This window comes from Palaemon carinicauda, chromosome 3 (assembly GCF_036898095.1).
Source record: "Palaemon carinicauda isolate YSFRI2023 chromosome 3, ASM3689809v2, whole genome shotgun sequence".
Classification (NCBI taxonomy): Eukaryota; Metazoa; Arthropoda; class Malacostraca; order Decapoda; family Palaemonidae; genus Palaemon; species Palaemon carinicauda.
Window position 1 is genome coordinate 143,427,217 of NC_090727.1, and position 26,500 is coordinate 143,453,716.

The 26,500-nt window shown below is 34.1% G+C and overlaps 1 protein-coding gene across 1 annotated transcript in view; it reads right to left on the reverse strand.

The window, feature by feature from the left end:
- Positions 1 to 20,192: 20,192 nt before the first annotated feature.
- Positions 20,193 to 26,500, reverse strand: part of LOC137634468 (atrophin-1-like) — a 158,642-nt gene continuing 152,334 nt past the window's right edge. Inside the window, exons 2-3 of the mRNA XM_068366883.1 lie at positions 20,797 to 21,372; positions 20,193 to 20,267 (exon numbers count right to left, since the gene is read on the reverse strand). Of these exons, the coding sequence (XP_068222984.1) occupies positions 20,193 to 20,267; positions 20,797 to 21,372 (651 nt within the window). The remainder of the gene's footprint in view (positions 20,268 to 20,796; positions 21,373 to 26,500) is intronic.

Sequence of the window (26,500 nt, forward strand, 5' to 3'; positions counted from 1 at the left end):
AGAAGAGGAGAAGGAGGAGGAGGAGGAGGAGGAGGAAGAAAAAAAAAGAAGAAGAAGAAGAAGAAGAAGAAGAAGAGGAGGAAGGAGGAGGAGGAGGAAGAAAAAAAAAGAAGAAGAAGAATTGGAAGAGGAGGAGGAGGAGGAAGAAGAAGAAGAAGAATTGGAAGAGGAGGAGGAGGAAGAAGAAGAAGAAGAAGAAGAATTGGAAAAGGAGGAGGAGGAAGAAGAAGAAGAATTGGAGGAGGAGGAGGAGGAAGAGGTGGAGGAAGAATTGCAAGAAGAAGAAGAAGAAGAAGAAGAAGAATTGGAGGCGGAGAAGAGCGTCACTGAATACGGGTATATGGAGCAGTTTTCTTTTCTCGCCCAGGCGTTATCTTGGAGAAATCAAAATGCTTGCGGTGAAACTTGAAGCAAGCAACCCCACGCAAGATAAAGAAGCCGATCAAAAAGTGAGCGACACCATTAAGATGCTTATCTGGAGAGGGGGGGGGGGGGCATTATCAAAAGGGTACCGTAACACCATCTTCGGCTATCGCTACTCGAATTAAATTAATACCGCAGGGTATCGTCAGGTGGTCTTAGTACACACCTGTGTGGTCGTGTGTATGTGTCTGTGTGTATACATTATACTATCATTAAACCCAATATAGAATAAGACAATTTTTCAGTACATGCGTGCCACATAGATGCTACCCTTAGTACCTGGTCCCCTAAAACACAAAAATAAAATTGTAGCTCAGAGAATTTCAACATCTAATTCCATTTTTCCATCATGCAGTCACTCCTCTCCCAATCAAGATGCACATATCTGATGCAAATTTAAAACTTAAATAAAATCTCTCTCTCTCTCTCTCTCTCTCTCTCTCTCTCTCTCTCTCTCTCTCTCTCTCTCTCTCTCTCTCTCAACCCCTTTTCCAATAAAATAAAAATCATCGTACACAGCGAATTTTAACATAGGGGGGGGCCTAACAAAAAAGATGCATGGGAGCTACCGGTATAAGCTCCCAGCACAAAAATATGAACGATACATCAATAGACAAGGCCTCTGAAGGACTAAGGGATATTTTCTTCTATCATTTCACATTGATTTTATATATGTATAGACGAAAAATGCATACATGGCAGCAGTCCCTCCCTACCTGCCTACTGCCTGCCTGCCCCGAGCGAAAACCGAACTTTCATTTCCAAAACATACACACAGAAGCGCAAGAGAAAATGCAGGAGAACTTTATGCCTGAGAAACCCCGGAGAGCCAGAAGTTCAGACGGGAAATATACGATTGATTCGAACAAAATCTCAGATGCTCTGCCAAATCGTATTTCCCCGGCTTCGATCAATCAGAATGTTAACAAACATTGCACTTCGCACAAATATTGTTTGTTACAAAAGAACGATTTATTTGCCATTATAAATTTTTCTAGATAAATCATGACAACCTGCCCCCCCCCAAAAAAAAAAAATATTTAGACAGTCAATCTAAAAATATTTTTGGAGGAAAGTGCATTGAAAGATTTAGTCATTACAGATATTGTCCCAAATTTCGGAATACATCAGTATGTATAATAATCAGTACCATTTACTACAAAGCAAGATCACATAGGCAAAGTTAGTCTAGCAGAAAGCATTGCAAAAATTCTAATTGCCTAAAGCTAAATATTTATGTGCTAAAAGATAACTAGCACAAAAACACTTGAAATCATTAAGTTGAATGTCAATTATGAAATTCATGTCTATCGTCATGATTGCTCAGATATCATCTGACAAAAAAGTTATTCTTCTGAAAAATTCTGTGATTATCTTTTGCTCAATTGCAATCAACGATATCCTATTCCTTCCATCGTAAAAACAAATATCGTATCATTGTACAAAACAATATTTGGTTCATCATAATTCATATGCTCAAATTTACCTGTTTCTAGAAAAAAAAATGCCATGTGAATACATTGCACACGTATTAACAGCACCAGAGAAATATATATATATATATATATATATATATATATATACATATATATATATATAAATACATATATATATATATATACATATATATATATATATATATATATATATGTAATGTATACATATAAATATATAATATATATACATATATACATGTATATATATATACACACATATATATACATACATATATATATGTGTGTATATATATATATATATATATATATATATATATATATATATATATATATATATATATGTGTGTGTGTATTCAAGGCTGTTTAATAACTATGAATGAAAGACTAGAAGACAACAGTTCATCTGAAGTCGCCTTGAAAATCGTTATTGAAAATACCGACCAAGAAAATATTATTTTTCTCTGACCAAAAATCCCGTGAAAAAATGAAATGCTTCTTATCCTTAAAACTATAAGCCTTCGTCGGATGTCATAACAAATATATTGTCATAATTGTCATTTTCCTAATAATTCGATTAAGTAAGAATCAGTAAAGTAACATGAAGATGCTTTATTAACGGAAAATGCAAGAAAGAATATATATATATATATATATATATACATATAAATATATACATATATATATATATATATATATTTTTATATATATATATATATATATATATATACATATATACATATATACATATATATATACATATATATATATATATATATATATATATATATATATTTTTTTATATATATATATATATATATATATATACATATATACATATATACATATATATATATACATACATATACATATATATATATTATATATATATATATATACAGTATATATATACTCTGAAACTAATTATAAAAATACCTATAAATAAAAATTATTTAATCCCAAAAATTGAAAAACACTAATGGTAAACATTCAAAGGACAAGGTAGCCTAATTCTTTTTTCAAACGTAACTGCAATGAATGCTGCATTTTGCTTTATTTCACATTAGTATCTTTTGGTTTGCTTATTATGTCCTCAATGGAAGAAGAAGAAGAAGAAGAAGAAGAAGAAGAAGAAGAAGAAGAAGAAGAAGAACCGACTCCGCAATAAACGTCTTAAAAACATGCCGAGAATCCAAGTGGAAAACTTGGATTCTCTGCTTCGTAACAATGTTAATCAATCTTCAGTCTAAATAAAAAAGATGAATATTGTAAGCCTATTATGATTTATATATATATATATATATATATATATATATATATATATATATATATATATATATATTTACTAACAACAGCCATCTCTTCAATACTATATAAGCGTCCAAACACCTTTTTGGATAAATCCACAAATCGAATGTTGTCAAGGAAGCTTAAGCCTATCAACTACTTTCATCTTTTATTCTTACATTTAATTGATATTCATAATCACACAAAATTGGATTTTAATACTGCGATGTTTTTTTTTTATTTCTACCAATATTGTAATTTTTTGTACTTACAGCTAACACATCAAATAGGTATTTGCGGTAATATAAAAAATAAAGAATAAAATAAATCATTTTTGTCTAATTCATAAATCACAACCAATACCAGTAACAAAGCCGAACTAAACATTCATAGAGAATATCACGTTGACTGTCCATTGCACATCCGACTAGGATTCTTTGTATTACATTGGATTTTACGCTTAATCTTACCCGCTATTTGAAATCCCAACCTTCCTCTTCAATTATTAATATTATTATTACTTGATTAGCTACAACCCTAGTTGTAAAAGCAGGATGCTATAGCCCAGGGGCCCCAACAGGGAAAATAGCCCAGTGAGGAAAGGAAATAAGGAAAAAAATTATTTTAATAACAATAAAAACTTAAAACTTCTCTTCTCCTCTTCGGAATCTATCTAATTCTAAGAAACTAAGAAAGGAATGAGTGAGAGTGAGTGAGAGGAGAAGCAAAAAACATAACCCAATTTGCAGTGGAAATCATATCGTATTTTCTTACTTAACTAAATTATGTAAGGATCTAAATCTAACGTGTAATATACCATTTTAAAACACGAATTACATTTTGTATATGCAATAAGAAAAGACACTAATTGAGAAACGAAGGTATCTTATAATATTCCAAAAGTAAAATAGATTTTGGGAGACTGGTGTCACCACTGGACTGCCTGTACAATGGAATGCCAAAATAATGCACCCTCTTTTTTTATCCGGACACAAATAAGCGCCAAATTAATGCACCCGCTTTCTTATCCGGACTCAAATCAGCGCCATCGTTTCTATCCAATTCCAGGTCAATTTTACAACAACTGAACAAGTTATTTTCACCGATGGACGGAATATACCGAAGCACCAGGCTGGTTACAATAATCCTTTTTGTATTTACTATCTTCTAAATTCTGAATTAACTAATCAATCTTAGATTTTTGGTGACAATTCTCTGATGAAAATCATTCGTAATATAATCATGAGAGTCAGTGAAAATAAATTTTTACCATAATACGCTAAACCTAATAAACAATCCAAAAAATTAACACAAAAGATTGTTCATAAATACTCTATATAAACGCAAAAGATTGTTCATAAATACTCTATATAAACGCAAAAGAGTGTTCATAAATATATAACCTATATAAACACAAAAGATTTTTCATAAATACTCTATATAAACACATAAGATTGTTCATAAGTACCCTATATAAACACAAAAGATTATTCATCAATATTCTATGTAAACACAAAAGATTGCTCATAAATACCCTATATAAACACAAAAGATTTTTCATAAATACTCTATATAAACACAAGAAGATTGTTCATAAATACCCTATATAAACACAAGATTGTTCATCAATATTCTATATAAACACAAAGATTGCTCATAAATACCCTATGTAAACGCAAAAGCTTGTTCATAAATACCCTATATGATTGTTCATCAATACTCTATATAAACAGAAAAGATTGTTTACAGATACCTTATATAAACACAAAAGATTGTTTATAGATACCTTATATAAACACAAAAGATTGTTCATCAATACCCTACAAGATTGTTCATCAATACCCTACAAGATTGTTCATCAACACACTATATAAACACAAAAGATTGTTCATAAATACCCTGTATAAATATAAAGGATTGTTCATCAATACCCTGTATAAATACAAAGGATTGTTCATCAATACCCTATATAAACATAAAATGTTGTTCATAAATACCCTATACAAAAGATTGTCCATAAATATACTATATAAACAAAAAAGATTGTTCATAATATACTCAAAACATATAACAGCTAGCGGCGCCGACACCGTTTCAAATATATTGAATGGAAATGATTAAGTGTTGTTTCATATTACTTTAATGGCCGTATTTAATAGTCGTATTTTCTGTTCTAATCAAGACTTGAGCGGCTGATTTGCATGCTAAATGCCGATCGTGATTAGATGTTGTAAGATTTAATCGCCGGTGATATAATTTTTCCCGGTTCACTTTATCCGTCTGATAGATGGAAGAATAGATTTCGTTCCAAATGCAGGGACGAGGATACAAAATTTCGAGAATTCGGAGTTTTTGAAAACATATGCTTGCTTTATGTAAAGACTTTATGCTAGGATATATTCATATCTAAGTGTATATGAAGAATATGTATTAAAATAAATATTCTTGATACAGTTTTCGAAAACAAATACAAGCTTTATATAACAACAGTATGCTAGAAAATATTCATATCTACTTGTATACAAAGTATATGTATTGAAAAAAAAAAATTCATGATACAGTTTTCGAAAATATATACTTGCTTTATGTAACTACTGTATGCTAGAAAATATTCATATCTATTTGTATATAAAGCATGTGTATTAAAAAAAATATAATTATTGATACAGTTTTCGAAAACATTTACTTGCTCTATGTAACGACTGTATGCTAGAAAATATTCATATCAACATGCATATAAAGCATATGTATTAAAAAGATATCATTCTTGATAAAGAGTTTTCGAAAACATATGCAAGCTTTATATAACAGCTGTATGCAAGGAAATATTTATATCAACATGTATATAAAGCATATATATTAAAATAAAATTATCATTCTTGATACTTTTCACAAATGTATATAGCAAATCATTTGGAAACTATTCCACATTTAACTTTGCCCGTGCTTACAAACCGGCTGATTTCATATGAAATATCATCAAAGCTCTGCAAGACAACGGAAATCTGAAAGAATGCGTCTCACGACACTCCTGTCTCTGATCTTTTCCCAATTACATTTCCTTAAGAGATCAAAGTTAGCTTTGAGGTCTTGACTTGCCACTTGATTTACATATGGAAAACAACATTAATTTAATTGAGCTTGAAAAGCCAATCGATCATTTAGCAATAATGATTATGTTCATATTGTTATTTCTATCAATGTATTATTTCTCTGTTATAGTTTATTCCTTACTTGTCTGTTTCGTTTTCCTATTGGGTCCTAGGGATTGTATAGTTTTGCATTTCTATCTAGGAATACAGCTTGGCTTGTGATAATAATAACAATAATGACAATGAAAATAATAATAATTACCATAATCTACTTGGCAAAGTAACTGTCATTTTCTTTTGTCTAAATGTCACAGAAATTCAAGAAGGAAAGTACTTCAAGAATAGTGGTTCTAGAAAAAATAAATTTGATAAAAAGGGAGCACACTAAAATTAATAAAATAATTTCAGGAGGTGCAAGGAGCAAAACCGTAGTTAAAAATAAAAAAAAAACTTTTAACTTAAAATTAGCATGGATATATGAACAAATATACGTATTAGGAATAATAAATATATATATATATATATATATATATATATATATATATATATATATATATATATATATATATTACATATATATATATATATTACATATATATATATATACATATGTATATATATATATATATATATATATATATATATATATATATAAAATTTATCTTTTAATAACCAAGTTATATTTATAAGAGACAATCTCCATCTAAAATTTCGATTATGGTCTTAAGAATCAAATGCGAACACCCTAATGTCAATTAAAGATAAAAAAATTATCCCTGACATAGAAATGAACACAATTATGAAACTCGGAATAAAAAGTGATACAGACGAGTGCAAATGAAATATAATACATTAAAGAAAATGTGCAAGTAGTATTTAAGATTTGGCATCAAATCGAAGCAATCGAAATAATTCCTTGATAGCGGGGCTTGGCACACACCGAAAAGAAGAGAAGAGGGAAGAACACCAAGAATAAACGAAGGACATGTAACCAAGCTGTGGAAGAAACAGTGCAGTGAAAACCGGCTGAATAAGGAAGCAGGGAGAAGCGAAAGAGTAGAAGGAATGGAGGAAAATTAGGATATCGAATAATGGCAGAGAATAAAAAAGAATAAATAAACGAAAGATGGAAAAACTGGACATAATTCTTATGAAACAAATGAGAGAGAGAGAGAGAGAGAGAGAGAGAGAGAGAGAGAGAGAGAGAGAGAGAGAGAGAGAGAGAGAGAGAGAGAGAGAGAGAGAGAGAGATATTTGTCAAAAACCCCATTACATAGTGATGGAGAGGAAGAGAGAAGGGCTTGGAAAAAACCCAGAATGATTAGAAATATGAACCGATGAGCACCAGTGAGATATAGATTTATAGCAAAACCAGTGAAGAAGAAAGAAGAGGAATGAGGTTGCAAATAGGGATGGAGGGGGTAGGGGGGGGTAGGGGGTAAGGGAGGAGGGGGGGGGGGGGGGCGATGGAGTACATGATGAGCGACAAGCAAACGGGCGGGTACAATGCCAAATGGCCTCTGTAATTACGGAAACCGAGGCGGCTGCCAATAATGACCTGAAGGCAAAAGAACAACTACTGACGAAGAGGAAAGAACCTTCGGGTATGCACTGATAACTGATATGGGTTCAATTGGCAAAAATACCCTCTGGGCCTCGGCATGTCTCTCTTGCATAAAGACTCAAAGGTTCGTAATCTCTCTTGCATAAAGAGTTAAAGGTTCGTAATCTCTCTTGCATAAAGACTAGAAGGTTCGTAATAACATTAAAAGTTAAGTAAGGAAAAAATAATTACTAAAAGCATAGCCGCCGATAAACAAAAAACCTGACTTCCTTTTCTAAACTCAAGACGAGAAAAAAAAAAACATTGAGAAAATTTTTAAAAATTATTTTCGTGGCTCTTTTAGATGGCTGCAAAAGATAGCAATCAGCTTGGGATGCCAATTCAAACCTTACATAAGGCTTAGAACTGTCAGTACAAACTCTAAAAAATTTTAATTAGTGATAGCTTCTCTAACAATCCAACTGAAAGATTACAGCGTTTTAACTGACCTCGATCACTGGATCAAGATTTTTTTTTTCTGGGTAGGAAATATAATTGATGCTCATTAAAAATTAGCATAACACCATGTACATCAAAATGAGAGTTTTGAATCTTTCCTCATCTAAACAGTACATAAAATTATATAATGGAAATAAAAATATATAGATATTTTCCCCTCAAAAATTAACCCATTTCTCTCCCTCTCTATAAGTAAAACGTACGAGAAAAACGATACTCTAAACTTTCACCAGAAATGCAAGTTTGTTCGTCTGCCTGTATCTAACAAGCATGTGACTTCGTAGAAGGCTCCGAGTCATTTTACTCACTCGCCTTACTCTGCAATGTGAAATGCACATTGCGATAAAAACAAAGAGAGGGTCAATGTGACCTAAAAGTCGTTGTCTTCTTCTTCTTGTTCCTTTTTCTCTCAAATGCGCAGATTGTTCTGTTGGTCGAGTAGGTACTGTGGCGAAGCATACCTCCACTTACTTAACTTGCGAAAACACACGTAACATGTTTCTGGCAGGAGTCATGGTAGGTAGGACTAGAAAACGAGAATTGCATAAAAATGTTGGCCGCAAGGATCGGTGAGAGTTCTACGAATACAAATCAAAACTAAATATACTCCCCGTAGTATAAGAACATCGAGAGTAAAGGTCATGACAATAGAATGATTTACAAGCAGTCACGAGAGAGAGAGAGAGAGAGAGAGAGAGAGAGAGAGAGAGAGAGAGAGAGAGAGAGAGAGAGAGAGAGAGAGTTCTAGGAGGGTATTTCTGTATCTATTTTGGCCTGGTTAGTAACAGTGTATCACTGTCTGAATGCGAGATGCGAAAGTCGCGCGAAAAATGTCCTCCCCCGAAAACGGGCGGGCGCATGGTTGCGAGCAAGGAATTTCCCCAATCTCTCCGGAGGCGTTCAATTCCTGTTTGACCCTTAACCACTGATGCGCTACGGTGTATAGATCGTGTCTAAGTTGGCTAAATATGGCAATATAACGACTAAATTCCGGATGATGCGTGGATTATTCCTTCATTACATCTAAGGTGCATAAGTTGGTATACTAAAGGTCTAATCAATTAAAACTGCTTCAGTGTATGTATATATGTATGAATACTTTAATTAATAGATTAAAACTGCTTCAATGTATGCAGGTAAGTATGAATGGTCTAATTAATAAATCAAAAATGCTTCAATGTATTCAGGTATGTCTGAATATTCTAATTAATAAATTAAAACTGCTTAAATGTATGTTGGTATGTATGAATGTTTTAATTAATAAATTAAAACTGATGAAATGTATGTAGGTTTATATGAATGTTCTAATTATTAAATTAAAACTGCTACAATATATGTAGGTATGTATGAATATTCTGATTAATAACTTAAAACTGCTTCAATGCATTCAGGTATGTATGAATGTTCTAATCAATAAATTAAAAGTGCTTCAATGTATGCAGGTATGCATGAATGTTCTATTTAATAAATTAAAACTGCTTCAATGTATGCAGGTATGCATGAATGTTCTATTTAATAAATTAAAACTGCTTCAATGTATGCAGGTTTGTATGAATGATCTAATTAATAAATTAAAACTGCTTCAATGTATGCATGTTTGAATGAATGTTCTAATTAATAAATTAAAACTGCTTCAATGTATGCATGTTTGAATGAATGTTCTAATTAATAAATTAAAACTGCTTCAATGTATGCAGGTTTGTATGAATGTTCTAATTAATAAATTAAAACTGCTTCAATGTATGCATGTTTGAATGAATGTTCTAATTAATAAATTAAAACTGCTTCAATGTATGCAGGCATGTATGAATGCTCCAATTAACCCAAGAGGTTGAATACTCGCATCAAGAAGTACAAAGCATTGACTTCTGGTAAATGAATGGCTCTGTCTGCCAAATGCCCTAAGACCGAAAACCCCGGGAATGCACACACGCGAACACATCAATACAAACAACAAAGGCAATAGGGACACTCAAACAACAACATTAAGCCTGCAGGTGAAATTACAATTGTCGGAAGCTTCTCCGGTACAAGCACAAGGCGAGAAAAATAAAGTAATGAGAGAAATAAAGAAACTGAAAAGGATATTAGAGGCAAAATTATAATTCATGAACACTTCATTAGCAAGAAACAAACAAGAAAAATCAAAGTAAAGACATGAAAATCAAAGTAAAGACAAGAACAATAAAAGTAAAGACAAGAAAAATCAAAGTAAAGACAGGAACAATCAAAGTAAAGACAAGAACAATCGAAGTAAAGACAAGAAAAATCGAAGTAAAGACAAAAATAATAAAAGTAAAGACAAGAAAAATCAAAGTAAAGACAAAACAAAATAAAAGTAAAGACAGGAACAATCAAAGTAAAGACAAGAACAATCAAAGTAAAGACAAGAAAAAAAAGAAGTAAAGACAAGAATAATCAAAGTAAATACAAGAAAAATCGAAGTAAGGACAAGAATAAACAAAGTAAAGACAAGAAAAATCGAAGCAAAGACGAGAACAATCAAAGTAAAGACAGCAAAAGAATAAGAAGAAACAATCAAACAACCAGAAATGCAGGTGGTCTCCAGAGCAAGTAAGGTGTGGATTAACCTATTCTTTGATCTGTCTTCACAACTTGTATTTCCAACAGAATCAACCTCCTAACCCCACAAATCTAGTTCAATACAAGAAACTGAATACAAGCTACGTGAGGAACAAGGAAGGGAAATTTATATATTGCAACAGGTTTTGGGGATTCAATATTATTTTTGTCCTTACCGTCATCATAAGGGGAATAAACTTTACAGAACATAAATCAAGTTCATAAACCTGCTAAGCAGGCTTTGATGAAAGAGCAAGTTGAAAAAACAAGTATAATTTAGCTAACAATTTTCTCATTCAAAATCCACTTCAGCGAAATTTTACACAACTGATATTAAGAGATACACGAGAAGAAATTGCTCTATAAAGACGAAGTTTTTTTCACTACATGTAAGAGAGAAAACTATTTTACTACTACTTAACCATGATATGACAAAGAAATACTTGTACTTTAATAAATGCGTTACTTTAATAGTGAATCAATCATTTACTTTCAAAACATGATAGAAGTTAAAATAATTGATTCTTAAGTGAGCATCTAATAAACACGCATACAGTCTTTCAATCGTTAAGTGTATGGCAGTACTTAAGATAGCGAATTCTCAACTTTTTATTCAAGAAACAAAAATATTGAGGAAAACATTTACAGAACTGTACCTCTGAAATTTATTTTCGCTTTTACAGATACATAAATGAATGCCTATATGAGAGAGAGAGAGAGAGAGAGAGAGAGAGAGAGAGAGAGAGAGAGAGAGAGAGAGAGAGAGAGAGAGAGAGAGAGCAGGAAGCAACAATGCGAATAAATAAACCTCGAGTAAGTATGCAAATTAGCTTTTAATAATTAATGATTTCATCACTTCAACGATACCAGTATCTTTTGTTGCTGTATTTACCCGGTTACACATAAAACAAAAACAGGAAACAATAACAGCTTCTATTGATTTATCCCAAAGTTATATTTTCGTACAAAACTTGTCACAGACATTTTATCTTTCCTCTTTAATATTTTCCGTCGTTAGTTACTAAAAATCTCTAAAAAATAAGAAACATCATCTTGCTACTACTACTACTACTACTACTAATACTACTACTACTACTACTACTACTACTAAGAAGAAGAAGAAGAAGAAGAAGAAGAAGAAGAATTTACTTTACAAATTTATCAATTCCACTATAGTTAGAATTATGATACGATACTTTTGTTGAATTTTCCTGAATCACTTGAAAGCTATTTAATGATATGAAGATCCCAATAGAGCTATAGTTCGTATCTTATTATCTCCTACTTATTTGAGGTTGTATTTCATATCTTTATTTCGATTTGCCTCTATATTTACTGATAATCTTATGCTTACGTGAATAACAAACTTATCAATTAAAATCCATGCAACATATAATAGCAGGCGATTAATATCATCGTGCTTATTCGTCTTCATAACTGATTGGCAAAATAGAATTTCATTCAAAATTATGGCCCGGTACAACAACAATTACAACTAGCTCCACGATCCCTTGAAGACAAAAGCGCCATGCACACTTATATCATGGCTCATGACATAATCAATCTAAAGATAATACGAGGGAACACAGCATAATGAACTTGCCAATCTCGGTCTCTCGACAATGCGAAAAGTGCATTAATCACGGCATACAAAATGCACAAACTGCATTTGTTTGCATGCGATGATTGACAGGGAGGAGAGGCAAAAGTCAAACTAAACCATATGTCCAACCTCCGCTATTGCTTTCCCCCAAATGCAGCGACAGGCCCGCCCTCTACTTGGTCCCTCCGAAAATGACTTTATTTAGACGAGTTAATACCAAGATTTCATTCAGTCAGACGGGGACGCAGGACACTGTTTGATTTTGTTTACGAGGGGGGTTTGTTTGCTCAACTTTGTTTATTCATACCGGCAAATACTTTTTGAATTTGGCGACGGAAATGGGTCCTTTATCCCCAACCTCTGGAGCCTCCCCACCCCACACCGGTGTCCCCGTTCTCAATTCTCTCTTTCTTCCCCTTGCATGTTTACAATCTTCTATTGTCGTATTGCTGTTCAGAATGACTGGCCGGATGCGGATTCTCGTTCTGTTTAAGGCAATGAAGCACAAATACGGCTAAGGTTGACTTAACGATTTGCTTTATAATCATTGATGTAAATGCATATTACCATTCACGGCGCATAAACACCGAATGAAAATGTGTGCTTGCTTACGAGCATTAAATGAATTTAGCATATGTTTATATAAATTTGGATTATTTCACAAAATACATGTATATATATATATATATATATATATATATATATATATATATATATAATACACACATAGTACATACAAAGCATGTTCACCCCCTTTTCCTTTAAAGCATTGACTAGGTGCTGTACAGGTCTTTGGGAGATGTCATAGCTGGGCATATGCCCATTCAAAGGTAGGTGACCACAGGCTCTGCGAATGTCAACCCAATGTTTGACGACTTACTTAATCATAACTTAAATACACACCACATTTATACATTCATATGCTTGTCTGGTTATATATATATATATATATATATATATATATATATATATATATATATATATATATATATATTTATATAAATATACATATATATATATACATATATATACATATACACACACACATACATATATATATATATATATATATATATATATATATATATATATATATATATAATACACACACAGTGGTATGCTCACCACCTCGCCATTCCATGGTATGACCCATTGGTGACGACCTCAGGAGTGGCGTCAAGAAATTATTTTTCTTTTCCCCCAAAAAATGGACGACTTTCGCTGCCGGAAAACGATTTATAGCAAACCTTACAAAACCGTTTGTATATCCATCCCGAAAACGGGATTTTGAAGGAAAAAAAGTTAGCAACACACTAGGTAAAAAGAAAAAAAAGAAAAAAATAGAGGAAGCAAAATGAAAAAAGTCAAAAAGGGGCAGTTCAAGTTATTTCGAATATTTCCCAATCAAAGAGGGGGTTAGAATAGCCTGTATATATAGATGTTTCTGACTTCACTCACTCCCTCTCTCACTTCCAGCCGTGTGGCCCCAACAGGCAGAAAGAAATATTCGGGGATTTTTCCGGCTAAAACTATGGCGGCTCCGCGCTATATATCTCTATCTCTCTCTTCCATTGTTTTGGTTTCCGCAGTATGGCGGCCTATTGGCGTTCCAAAGGTTAGTGCTCTGTTTTGGGAAGGCAAGGCTAAAAAATCCCGTGTGGTTGATATGTCCTCATCGTTTGCTCGGGAATTCGACGAGGCAGAAGTGGGGGAAACTCCTGACAAAATAGGATTACGATTCCTGGCTCTTGGACGACTCTGTACTGCATTGTCCCCGACGCTTCTCTCAAAATGCCTGCCATGTCATTTCTTATTCGCAGACCCGGCTTGCAGACTTGGCAAAAGTTGCCACCTGAGTTCGAGGTTCGCAAAATTCGACCTATTTCCTAGTGCAGACCGTTCTCGGATATTTGACGTTATGACGCTGCAGAACACTTGAAGAAGAGGAACCTACAACAGCCTCAGTTCGGAAAATTTTAAGAAAAAATACAATTTTATAATTTGCTTGGTTACATTGGTAATATGCAAAGTTTTTATACCTTAAGGACTGTCTTAATACTTATTCATAAAGTGAAACTTTACAAAAATGGAAAAAAAAAGTAAACAGGATTAAAAAGTATTATGACTAAATAAAAAGAAATCCTGTCATAAATTTGGGAAACTACCAGATCAATTGTTTGACGGAGTTACTAATTTTAAAAACTAAATAAAACTGTTTCAGCTAACTCCCTATATGTAGAAAATACTCAAAACTAAACGAGAGATCAGATTTCATGGGGTGCTGCAGCATTGACATGTTAATATAACAATTCCAGAGCGTAGCACTGCTGATATGACTAATGTAAAACAATAAATCAATTCAGCCATACGAATCTAACAAGTGAATAAATTTGGCATTGCAGCACCGATAATGAAAAAAAAAACGAACTCATCTATTAATTATGTATAAGAAGAAAACGACTAGGCATTGCAGCAATGCAAATGTTGCGAGTGAACAAATAAGGCATTGCAAATGTAACATGCAAACAAAACTTTCCAAGTAGAGAAAGGAGAAACACAAGGACGCAAAGATAACTATTCAAAGAGATGAGTAAGAAACTTGAGCTCAATATAGAAAGAAAGGCGAATGCAAAAAAAATTGCAAGAACTTGTTCTTGCTTGCAAGCAGACACCTGAGCACAGAGAGACTGAAAGGAGAGAGACAGAGAGAGAGAGCTAGATAGAGGGGAGGAGAGATGGAGGGGAGGGGAGGGGGGCAACGTCAGACTTTCTCCACCAGCTAGAATGGAGTTTAGGCTTGAATATCTAACAATAAAAAGATACAGGCCACAAGTTCAAAAGAAATTGTGACACTCCATTGTAACATTTGAAGGGAAGTAAAAACATTGCGAAATATAAAGTTAATAAACACAGCGAATAAAAAGGGCGGACATTAACAAAAGAAATAAAACAACGAAAACGCTTCATCGAAACAGAATGGCGACGTCAAAAGCATCACAAAAGAAAACTTCAAAGGTACCGTCGCAAGAACAGGATTGTTAATTTGCAATACAACGCTTTTTTTTTTTTCTCCTTCTGCTCCTACTAACAGTGGTCCGTTCCCCGTCCCACCCCGCACCACTCAAATTCATTAAGGCATTATACATCTCAGAGAGTAAAACGGTCTTTTACAAACTCTAATGATACTGAAATCTGATAATTATCGAGGTTTTATAACAAGTCATAATAGATTCTCATTAAGCAGGTCGTTTGTCCGATTTGCTGACATTTCGTAAGTCCATGATAATCCCGATCATTACCATCGTAATTATCATTTCAATGGAAAAAAAAAGAATAATGGCCTTTGCAATTGTGGTGGGGGCTTACTCTTTCTTACCCCCTTGTGCTGTATTTAATTCGGCTTCATAATAATATCCTGCATCGCCGGTAAAACCAAGAGATCAACTCCAAGGATTAAAATAATATATATAAACTTTTCTCTCCAGGCTGTGTTATTTCAAAGAGGAAATGCATTTCCCTCACTAATAATTCTATTCGAAATCAAGTATATAACACCTTGTATTATTCCTCACAAAAGGATAAGTCAGTTTTGTGTCGCAGTCACCGAGATTTTATGACGTAAACATAAGCGAAAACTGGAAAGGACGTGGGCACTTTTAAAATAACAACAAAAAACAATCATAATTATACAACTTTTCACAACAGTTTATCAACATCTAATTCAAAGCAATTCACAGATATCAGTAAATAATCAGTAAAAGCTTTGTTTCTTTAGCTAAACAACATATGAATTATAAACAGTATTATGTGAAGATATGAGCTAAAATGTAGTGTATAAACTACTCGTATCTAAATAGATTATTTATTACCATCAACTGCTAGCAATTACATAGCAAACAAAGGTCAATTATTTTTCTAACACGAATATCATTCTAAGTAAAGCATTCTGGTAAGCTTATAATTTAGATTTTGACTAAAATTGATACTAACTTAATATTCCAATCAATTTCAAATATAAATTCACCCTTTAAAAAAAAGCTTTCGATCAATCTCCAAACATAACCTTTCATCTATATATCTCCTGATTAATTGGTTGTCATAATTTATGGCAGAAAGAAGGTCATGAGACTTTCATAGTTGGAGTTTGATCGAAATATTATCTGAGAGTGAATTTATATTGGTAAGACTCCAAAAAAGAAAAAAGGGGGAGCTTTGAAACAATATATCAACGAAATTTTGAATAGTGGAAGAAAATACGTGGAAATACTGATTAAACTTCTCTTAAAGATAATGTTCATTAAGATGAGATATCAACTGAATAACGAAATAAAGGCCCTGGAGTCTACTGATGACACTTGTATATTACTGCAGGAAAAAAACTGAACTCTGCAAATCCTGAAACCTCTTGTCCTCGGATAGGCAATTGCGCTGGAGAAATCCCGCTCACAGCTCGAGTTCAGGAATGTTTCGTGTGATGCTGCTGAACGAAGCTGCCCCCCCCCCCCCCCCCCCCCCCCCCACACACACACACACGCAATCACCTACCCTCTTACCACATGTGACTCCCACTTTGCCTTATGGCTAACTAACATCACTACATATCTCTAACCATTCTCTGGGAAAACTGCATCGCAACTTCTTGACTAGAACTAAAAGGCTAAGAAAATTGGGGGTTGATTATAACACCTTGTTTTATCGCATTCCTCTTATGTCTTGTGGTACACATATGGCTTATGATTTCAATAGGGCAATAAGAGGGTAAACCTAAAATTAAAATGTCCGATTATACCCAAGAAGTTTGACATAATATTATCATTGTTGTAATTACTATTATTATCAATTACTATTTTGATTTTAAGAATATAATAAAAATAATGATAATACAGAAATTTCCGTTACAGCTTTCATAAGGATAATTATTCTTAATGTGATCCCATTAATGCAACAATATTGGTGCTTGTATTATATTAATCCCTATCGTCATTATCGTCAATGTAATTATGATTAATATTATCACAGTAACATTATTAGCATCATTATCTAACAGACAATGACGCGAATATAAATCCCGAAAAAGCGAGACTCACCAAATGAAAACAGATCAAAATCGAACTAGGTTTTCGAGACGAGCAGAAGGAACGAATATAAAGAAGAAATCAAGAGCAATGATCAGAGCCAAAATTAAAGATGCAAAGAGAGAGAGAGAGAGAGAGAGAGAGAGAGAGAGAGAGAGAGAGAGAGAGAGAGAGAGAGAGAGAGAGAGAGAGAGAGAGAGAGAGAGAGAGAGAGAGAGAGAGAGAGGAAAAAAAAAAGATCTACCCCACCATAATCGTTTTATTGCAATTCGGGCAACCTTTGCCGAATTCCTTTTTCCATTTTTTCTTTAATCGCTGCAACAAAATAAGAAAATATGGAACATGAAAATTGAGAAGGAAAATGAAACGAGGGGTAAAGGCCTTTGTGAAGAGAGAGAGAGAGAGAGAGAGAGAGAGAGAGAGAGAGAGAGAGAGAGAGAGAGAGAGAGAGGAGGCTTGCAAGTGGATATTGCCGATTAAAACACAGGAGGCAAGCCAAAAAGGGGAGATGTAAGTGGGAGAATTAATGGAAAAAGGGAGAGTGAAAGGAGAGGATAGAAAAAAAGCAGGGGAGGAATCACAGAAAAGAATAACAATATAGAGACACAATAGATGGCGAATGAAACAGGGAGAAGCATAAGAAAAATAGTGCGAACACCGGAGGTGATGGAGAAGAGAAGAAAATGCGGAAAGGGGGAAACAAGCCTAGCACACTGGCAAGAGGTAAAAGGAAATGGGGGATAAAAGTCCTAAAAGGGGTTGCGAAAGAAAAGACACACACACAGACACATATATACACATATACACTGACACACACACACACACACACACATGCACGCAAGTCGCTCCAAAAATGAAGGCTGCGCTAAGGGGGTGGTGGAAGGCTGACCGGGGAAAACGACAGCTTAAAATTAAAAAGAAAAAAAAAAGAACAGGGGAGAAATAAAGAAGAAAATGGAAAGCAAGAGTGATATATAAAAAAATTCATTCCAGAATCGAGTTTGAAATTGCCGGTAACTGACACAATTACAAAAATACGCGGAGAGGCATTTTGAAAGCCTTTGCAGAGATACACCTGGATAAAAACAGGAGGGAGCTAACCCCCTTTCCATCTCTCTCTCTCTCTCTCTCTCTCTCTCTCTCTCTCTCTCTCTCTCTCTCTCTCTCTCTCTCTGAAAGCAACCCCTAAACTTCCCCTTTCCATGACATCCCCTTACCATCAATCCCTCCCTCCCTCCCTTACCCCTCCCGACCCCTCGTCAACAAGGCATATGGATCCTTCAGGAAAAAAAATAGTCGTTCCAGGAATCTTGGAAAACCAGTAACGTGCCAAGAATTGATTGACTAGGAGAACGCAATAGGGAGACTTCTTGTCCTGGGACAATTTAAAAATATATTTTAACTACACATCGATTACACAGCTAAGATGTAACACGAATATGAACCCTAAGGTGTGATTTGAATGAAATAATTAATATATTTATATATATATATATATATATATATATATATATATATATATATATATATATTTATATATATATATATATATATATTTATATATATATATGTATATATATTTATATATATATGTATATATATATATATATATATATATTATATAAACACGCATACACATACACATGTGTGTGGATGTGTGTATTTGAATGCATAATACAAAACACATCTGTTAAAGAGAAACAAGAAAATTAATGGCAGTCCAAATGGCATCGAGTTAGCAGGCAATTTCAGTTTAAAGGATCCCTTAAAATCAAGATGAAAATAACAAGAGATCAAGATGAAAATAACAAGAGATATCTTGGCAGTAATTTATATTTAAGAGAATTTCTAACACCCATCTTCTATCTCTTTTTCCTTTTTTCTCTTTTTTTTTTTTTAATCTTGATGCATCGCCTCCTCAATCTGTCAGGAGAGGAGACTTGCATTGGGAAATTTATCTGCATCTATAAATCACCTGTTGGGGAAATGTGCGCTCGTGTAAATATAGAAGAGACCTCTACGGAATTAGTGCTGCCGTGTCATTTACATCAACCAGAATATCTTACTGGGGAGAGCATAAAAGACGAGCAAAAAGAGGAGGAACAGATAAATAGTCCTTACAAGTGTGCTTTTAAATTCCTTGTCGAGAATAAGTCTAAGAATTATTTCTTCGGCGTCAAGAATTTAATATTAAGATTTTGCGCTAATGATGATGGATTCCCTTTCTTGGTCACGAGATTTCAAAATGATTTCAGATTAGTGATTTCAAAATTACAGAATAAAATGTTGGCGAAAGTGATTAATTATCTCGATCAGAATCACTAAATGGTTGAGAAAAACATTACGCCATCACCTCGCAATGTAAAAATCATCTTCCTATGCATAATTCACATTGAACAAGGACCTCTTCTCAAGGACCCGTGAAGAACACGAACTCCCACCGAGAGAAGGAAACCGATGCTGATCGTTTGCAGATGTATACGGATACTCAAATTACTGCAGAGGTCGTTAAAGAGAATTCTGTCAGTGCCGGGTACTTTTTCCTTGCTTTACAAAATACCCAAGAGTAAACAAAGCAAAGTGGGATACTAAATCTCAGGAGGGAGGCAGAATTTAAGACAATGTTGAGTCTCTTCTCAGATATAAACGAGAACTCTTGGAGAGGGAAAAACATCTCGAAGTCTCTACCTGAAATATGTGGGACAAAAGAGGAGCTCTAATGTGTGCGAACCCCCCAAAAAATATATATTGAGAACCAAGACTAGTAACTAAGAACTATCTGGTGGCAGCAACAACTCGCTCAGTTGTCGAGATAAAAAGATGCTATCGAAGAGATAATGGGTGGGGGGAAATTACGTACACCCACCGAGCTTGCAGAGTCAAAAATATGAGACCACACGCGAGCTTAATTGATAATACATGCAGAGGAGTAGCAGTTTTCTGGCAGTGAAAACACAAAAATATGAAATTATCCCACCGAGAGATATGTTATTGAAAAAATAAAGGGGGAATGGGTATAATGAACATATTTAACCTGAAGGATAATTTAAAGTGGTTTATTATAATAACCTCAATTCATTTGTGTTACATCCACAAACACAGGAATAGGTGGACGATACCTTGAAGGAGTTATTAAAAGTAAGACAAATTTAAGTGTTTTCACTTAATATTCTCTAGAAAATAACTAATTATTTAAAGTAACATCTGTTCTACTTACCATCTTCTGCACTTCTTGGTTGGGCGTGTGGATGGGCGACGGCGAGTGTGGAGGCTGTTGAGGCTGTGGGTGGTGTGTGGGCGGCTGTGGGTGGTGCGTAGGCGCGGCAGCCGCCGATTCCCTATGAAAACTAGAGCTGTTACTCAACCCTTGAGTGAGGTGGGAGAGCATAGCTGGTAAGTGCGAGGTCGTATCCATAAGCGTGGGAGCAGACGAGGGCGTGTGCGATGCCGATGACGTTAAACCGGACGAGGACGACATAGCCGCCGCCGCGGAGGATACGGCAGCTGCCATCGCTGCCACGGCTTGAGATGCAGCGGCTACCGACGCAGGAGGGAGAGGAGGGGGCGTATTGGAGGGCGTCGGTTTCTTCATTTCAATGTCGTCATTGACAGGTGTCGAGTGAGGTGGATGTTCGGAGCCTATGCCTAAAGGACCACCTCCTCCTCCTCCACCTCCTCCTCCTCCTCCACCTCCAACTCCTCCTCCTACGGATCCTGGTAAAGGTCCTCCTCCACTTCCAGGTAGGCCTCCTGGTCCTCCACCTCCCCACATCTTTTCTACTGTTCGGTAGAGCTGTGGAAGAGAAGAAACAAGACATTTTAATTAAATGGTGCAAGTAAGGAAAAATATGAATTCAGGGTGAAAGTCCTGACATTATAACCCTAATAATGTTGAGACAGTAATAAACATTACACCGATTATATGAACTGACAACAAGAACACCAAATTTATCTAAGCAGAAGAAATAATGTAATAGTTGATAGGTAGCATGGACAATGCTAAATATACACACACACACACACACACACACACACACATATATATATATATATATATATATATATATATATGTGTGTGTGTGTGTGTATATACACATATATATGCCTATGTATGTATGTGTTTATTTTCACACGGCTGATTTATATATATATATATATATATATATATATATATATGTATATATATATATACTGTATATATATATATATATATATATATATATATATATATATATATATATATATATATATATATATATAGTATTTCTGTAGGTAAATGCACCAATGTACACAATTATAAAGTTATTCATTAATTCATAAACGTATTTTTTTCCCATTTTACTTCAGTAAATATACAAAATAAAAGCATTCACCCATTCCCTCGGAGCAGTTCCCCACTAGATAAAATAATTTATTGTTAACTGCTTACAAACTAAGAATTCCTCCGAATTGTATTCAATAACATTACGCAGTACTCAATACAGTATAACCGAGTCCAAAACGATCCCTAACACTGTTCCTTTGCCATTCTTATTATTATTATGATCACTAGCTTAGCTACAACCCTAGTTGGAAAAGCAAGATGCCAGAAGCCAAATAATGAACAATCAAAATATTTTAAAAACAGTAACAACAACCAAACAGATATTTCATATAAAAACTATAAAAAGACTTATGTCAGCCTGTTCAACATAAAATCACTTGCTCCAAGTATGAACTTTTGATGTGCAATTGAGGCGATGCTATAAGCCAAATAATGAACAGTCAAAATATTTTAAAAACAGTAACATCATCAAAACAGATATTTCATATATAAACTATAAATAGACTTATGTCAGCCTATTCAACATAAAAACCCTCGCTGCAAGTTTGAACTTTTGATGTTCAATTGAGGCGTTAAGAACACGGTAATACGATACGCTCATTATCACGCAGAATGCAGCCAGCCACCATCCTCAATTGAAACGAATCCGCCGTGTGTCATTGGAACACACCCGTTATCGCCTTATATTGTGCGCTAACGCTTCATCCAATACAGTATATGAAACAACCGTCAAATACTACAAGAATCCCTTCGCTCATCTATTTTTTTTAAATTGACGATATTCAAAGGTTGATAACTTTATTTTTTTTATTTCCTTTTTTTTTTTTTTTTGCATTTTAAAGCTCATTCTACTTACTTTTCAGCCTATATAACGTCATTTATGTAATTATAATCTTAACTCACCCATATTTGCGAAATTATAATCTTAACTCCCCTATATTTGAGAAATTATAATCTTAACTCCCTATATGTGCGAAATTATAATCTTAACTGACCCATATTTGCGAAATTATAATCTTAACTACTCCATATTTTCGAAATTATAATCTTGACTCCCCATATATGCGAAATTGTAATCTTAACTCCCCATACGTGCGAAATTATAATCTTAACTCCCCATATTTGCGAAATTATAATCTTAACTCCCCATAAGTGCTAAATTATAATCTTAACTTCCCTATATTTACGAAATTATAATCTTAACTCCCCATATTCGCTAATTTATAATCTTATCTCCCCATAAATGCGAAATTATTATCTTAACTCCCCATATGTGCGAAATTACAATCTCAACTCCCCCATATTTGCTGTTGAGTGATAAACCCTTATTATACGGAATGCCTCGAATGAAAGCCTTCTCCATCTACAAGATGAGCATCGCCGTTATCTGCTACAAGAACGGCCCCATCACCTGCTATAGGAACGCGGGTCTTTATTAAACGAACGCCACCGTCGAAGTCTGTATCACAAACATCACTTCCGCCACCAACGACGACGAAGAAGCAGAAGCAGCCCCGTTTCCCCTGATGAAAAGGGGCTTACGTGGCTATGACAAAGCCCATAAAACAAATGACATCTGTATTGTAACTAAACCCATACAAACAACCTGTTTTAAAAGCAATTACGCAAAGAATGCGATGACATCCATTTCAAGATCCATAAAATGCAAGAGGCAGACGATTATGGGGGAATGGGGAAAGTGGGGGGGGAGGGTATTGTATCACGTGGAGGGGGAATAAATAAGCACACGGGAGCAAACAAATTAATCTAGAGTCAAACAAGCGAATAACACAAATGGCTTTTAAGCAAAGGAGAGATAGAAACAAGCCACGAATCCGCAACAGACTTCGACTGTCCGTGCCAAGTAATATAGCAGCGAATAGATAAAATGAATAAACAAAGCTCAGACGTGTTAAAGAAGGATTCCTCACAGCCATTCGGGATTTAGAAAAAAAATTATATATTATTTTATAGATAGGGTCTTCAAAACACAACAGTGGGAAACCTAAGAACTTCGGTAGTATCACAGATAGTAAAAATTATAATAATAAATCGAACAAAATATGCAACAAAATCTAATTGAACCGTTAAACGAATACATAAAAAAAAAAAACAGATTTCTTTCTTAAGTAATAATTAACCTATGACATATGATTACCTGATCACTTTAATCATGATATTAAGCTAAAAACATTCACGAAGGCCGCACCTATTTTCATAATGAAATTTAAATATCTGTCAATGAATAAGAAATGATTTTTGAGAATGAAGATAGCGGAAAAGAACAGAATTTATGTAAAGTGCATAAAATAAAAACATAAATATTACTAAGAATATGCGACAATGAGAAAGAATAATAACCTTGGTCTCTAATCTACATTCGTCACCAAACGCACTTCTCTCTTAGCCAAAAAATAATAAAACAGTAAATAAAACAAATGAAAAGCGAGCAAATGAAACCACCCGACGTAATGGCTTCTGAACAGGCTGCAAGCCAAAATGCAACGCTTATAAATATGCTTATCATTAAGAGTTCGCGTCTTTTCTTCTTCGCTTTTTCTTAACAGTGAGAAACGTCTCTTCCTGATGTGCTAGATGGTGATCTCTTTGCACTCAAGGAGGAACAAGGCTGATTACCCCCCACCCCCCTTCCACTCTCCGTCTTGCCACAGGGTTGTTAATGTTAGTATAACCTTGTCCTTTTGGGAAATTAGGAAGGAAAATAAGAAGAGATGAAAAAGGAATAACGCGGTAGGAAATTAGAGTTATAATGACGTAAACTAAAGAAGGAAATAAAAAATCTCAGGGCGATATACTAACAAGATTCATAGTGATAGGAGAACTACTCAACGTGGGCAAGGAATTATATAAAACCATACAGAAAAAGCCCAATGCCTCCTTGAGAAGTCTCCAATGAATAAAATATACAATTTTGGAAAAAAAAAAAAAACAGATTGCAATCCATGCATACTTAGTAATAAAAAAAATTAATAATAGATTGTAAATCTAGCAGTATATCCTGAAGTTACAAAGTCTTTCGCAGCAGCAGAAATACACACAAAACGCCCAAAAGCACACAGGAGTGGGACGCTGTGAGGTGGCATTGCATTAAAAATAGTGAGGTCCCTTCAGCCAGTCCATAAATTGCGAGAGCGGTCCCTTGCCGATCGGTCGAGGCAAGTTTATTGTTTGAGATGGTCTCAAAACGTCGCTGCCACAATTGCAGAGGTTTATGGAAACGTCCAATTTTAAAGTACCTGAGAACTTTGGTGAAGGCAGACGGAAGAAAAATTGAAGAGAGTGTGAAGGAAATAAGACTTGATGATGAAACTAAACAAGAAATTTGATAATGAAAATTAAATACTCGAGGATTTAAAAAAAAAAAACTCCAAGGTAACTTTAACAACTTAGAAACGTCCAATTTTGAGGTACTTGAGAACTTAGGTGAAGACAGATAGAAGAAAAATTTAAGATAGTATGAAGAAAATAAAGACTTGATGAAAACTAAACTTAATAATGAAAATTAAAAACTCGAGGATTTAAAAAAAAAAATCCAAGGTAACTTTAACAACTTGAACAGCAACAGTGCCAACCAAAACAGAAAAACACGTGAGATAAAAACAACTCTAAACTGATATAGAAAGACAACAAAGACAAAAATAAACTGTCCACGTTTGCTGATACAAATCTGCGATGAGGTGTGAAGATGGGATCACGATTGCATTCTTTTCAGCACTACACATCTCGTATATTTGGGTGTCTTCAGGTGCGTGTGGTCCACCTGGGTGTAGTATACAGTATACACGACGGAAGCCCCAGTTATCAGTACCCTTATATTCACGTAGAAACGCCCAAATCGAATTTCGTTGAGTTACCGTCAGTTTATAATTAAATTTACATCATACTTTTCTTTATATATTATAAACCATGAACTTGACAAGCATTGTAATAAATGTCCTTCAAATCATTAAAATCCTGATTTGTTTTATTATTTAGGGATCATAATAACGGGCTACCATAATAATGTAGAAACCAAAAGGATAAAAATACAAAAAAAATCTGTCCTTTACTAAAACATTTCCATGGAACATAAGATGAAAACTAAAACTCGACATTACAAATATTCACAAATAAGGAATTATAACGACTAACCATAATAATGTACAAATTAAAGGGATAAAAATGTCTATGAAAATACAACGAAAACCTGTCCCTTACTAAAAGACATTTTCATGGACCTTAAGATAAAAACAAAAAATTGACATGACAAAAACTCACAAAAAAAAGAAAAGAAAAAAAAATAAGGAGGATGTCCATATAAATAAACATGACTAAAGTCTTATGGTTTCATCTATTACAATACACTTTACAAATATGTTTTGCACCGTAGCTCTTCGACTGAATAAACAGAAATTTAAAAAATCAAAGAATAGCTAATTCTAAGTCTTTCCTTTCAATTAGCACAGTTCAGTAGTCCCGCATTCTACAAGTTTTATTCTAACTGTGACCACAATATGAAATGACCTTTCTAATTTTTTAGTTGAATTGGTGAAACTTCTGTAGCTCGAATTTGGAATTATGCTTTTATTGCTTAGCA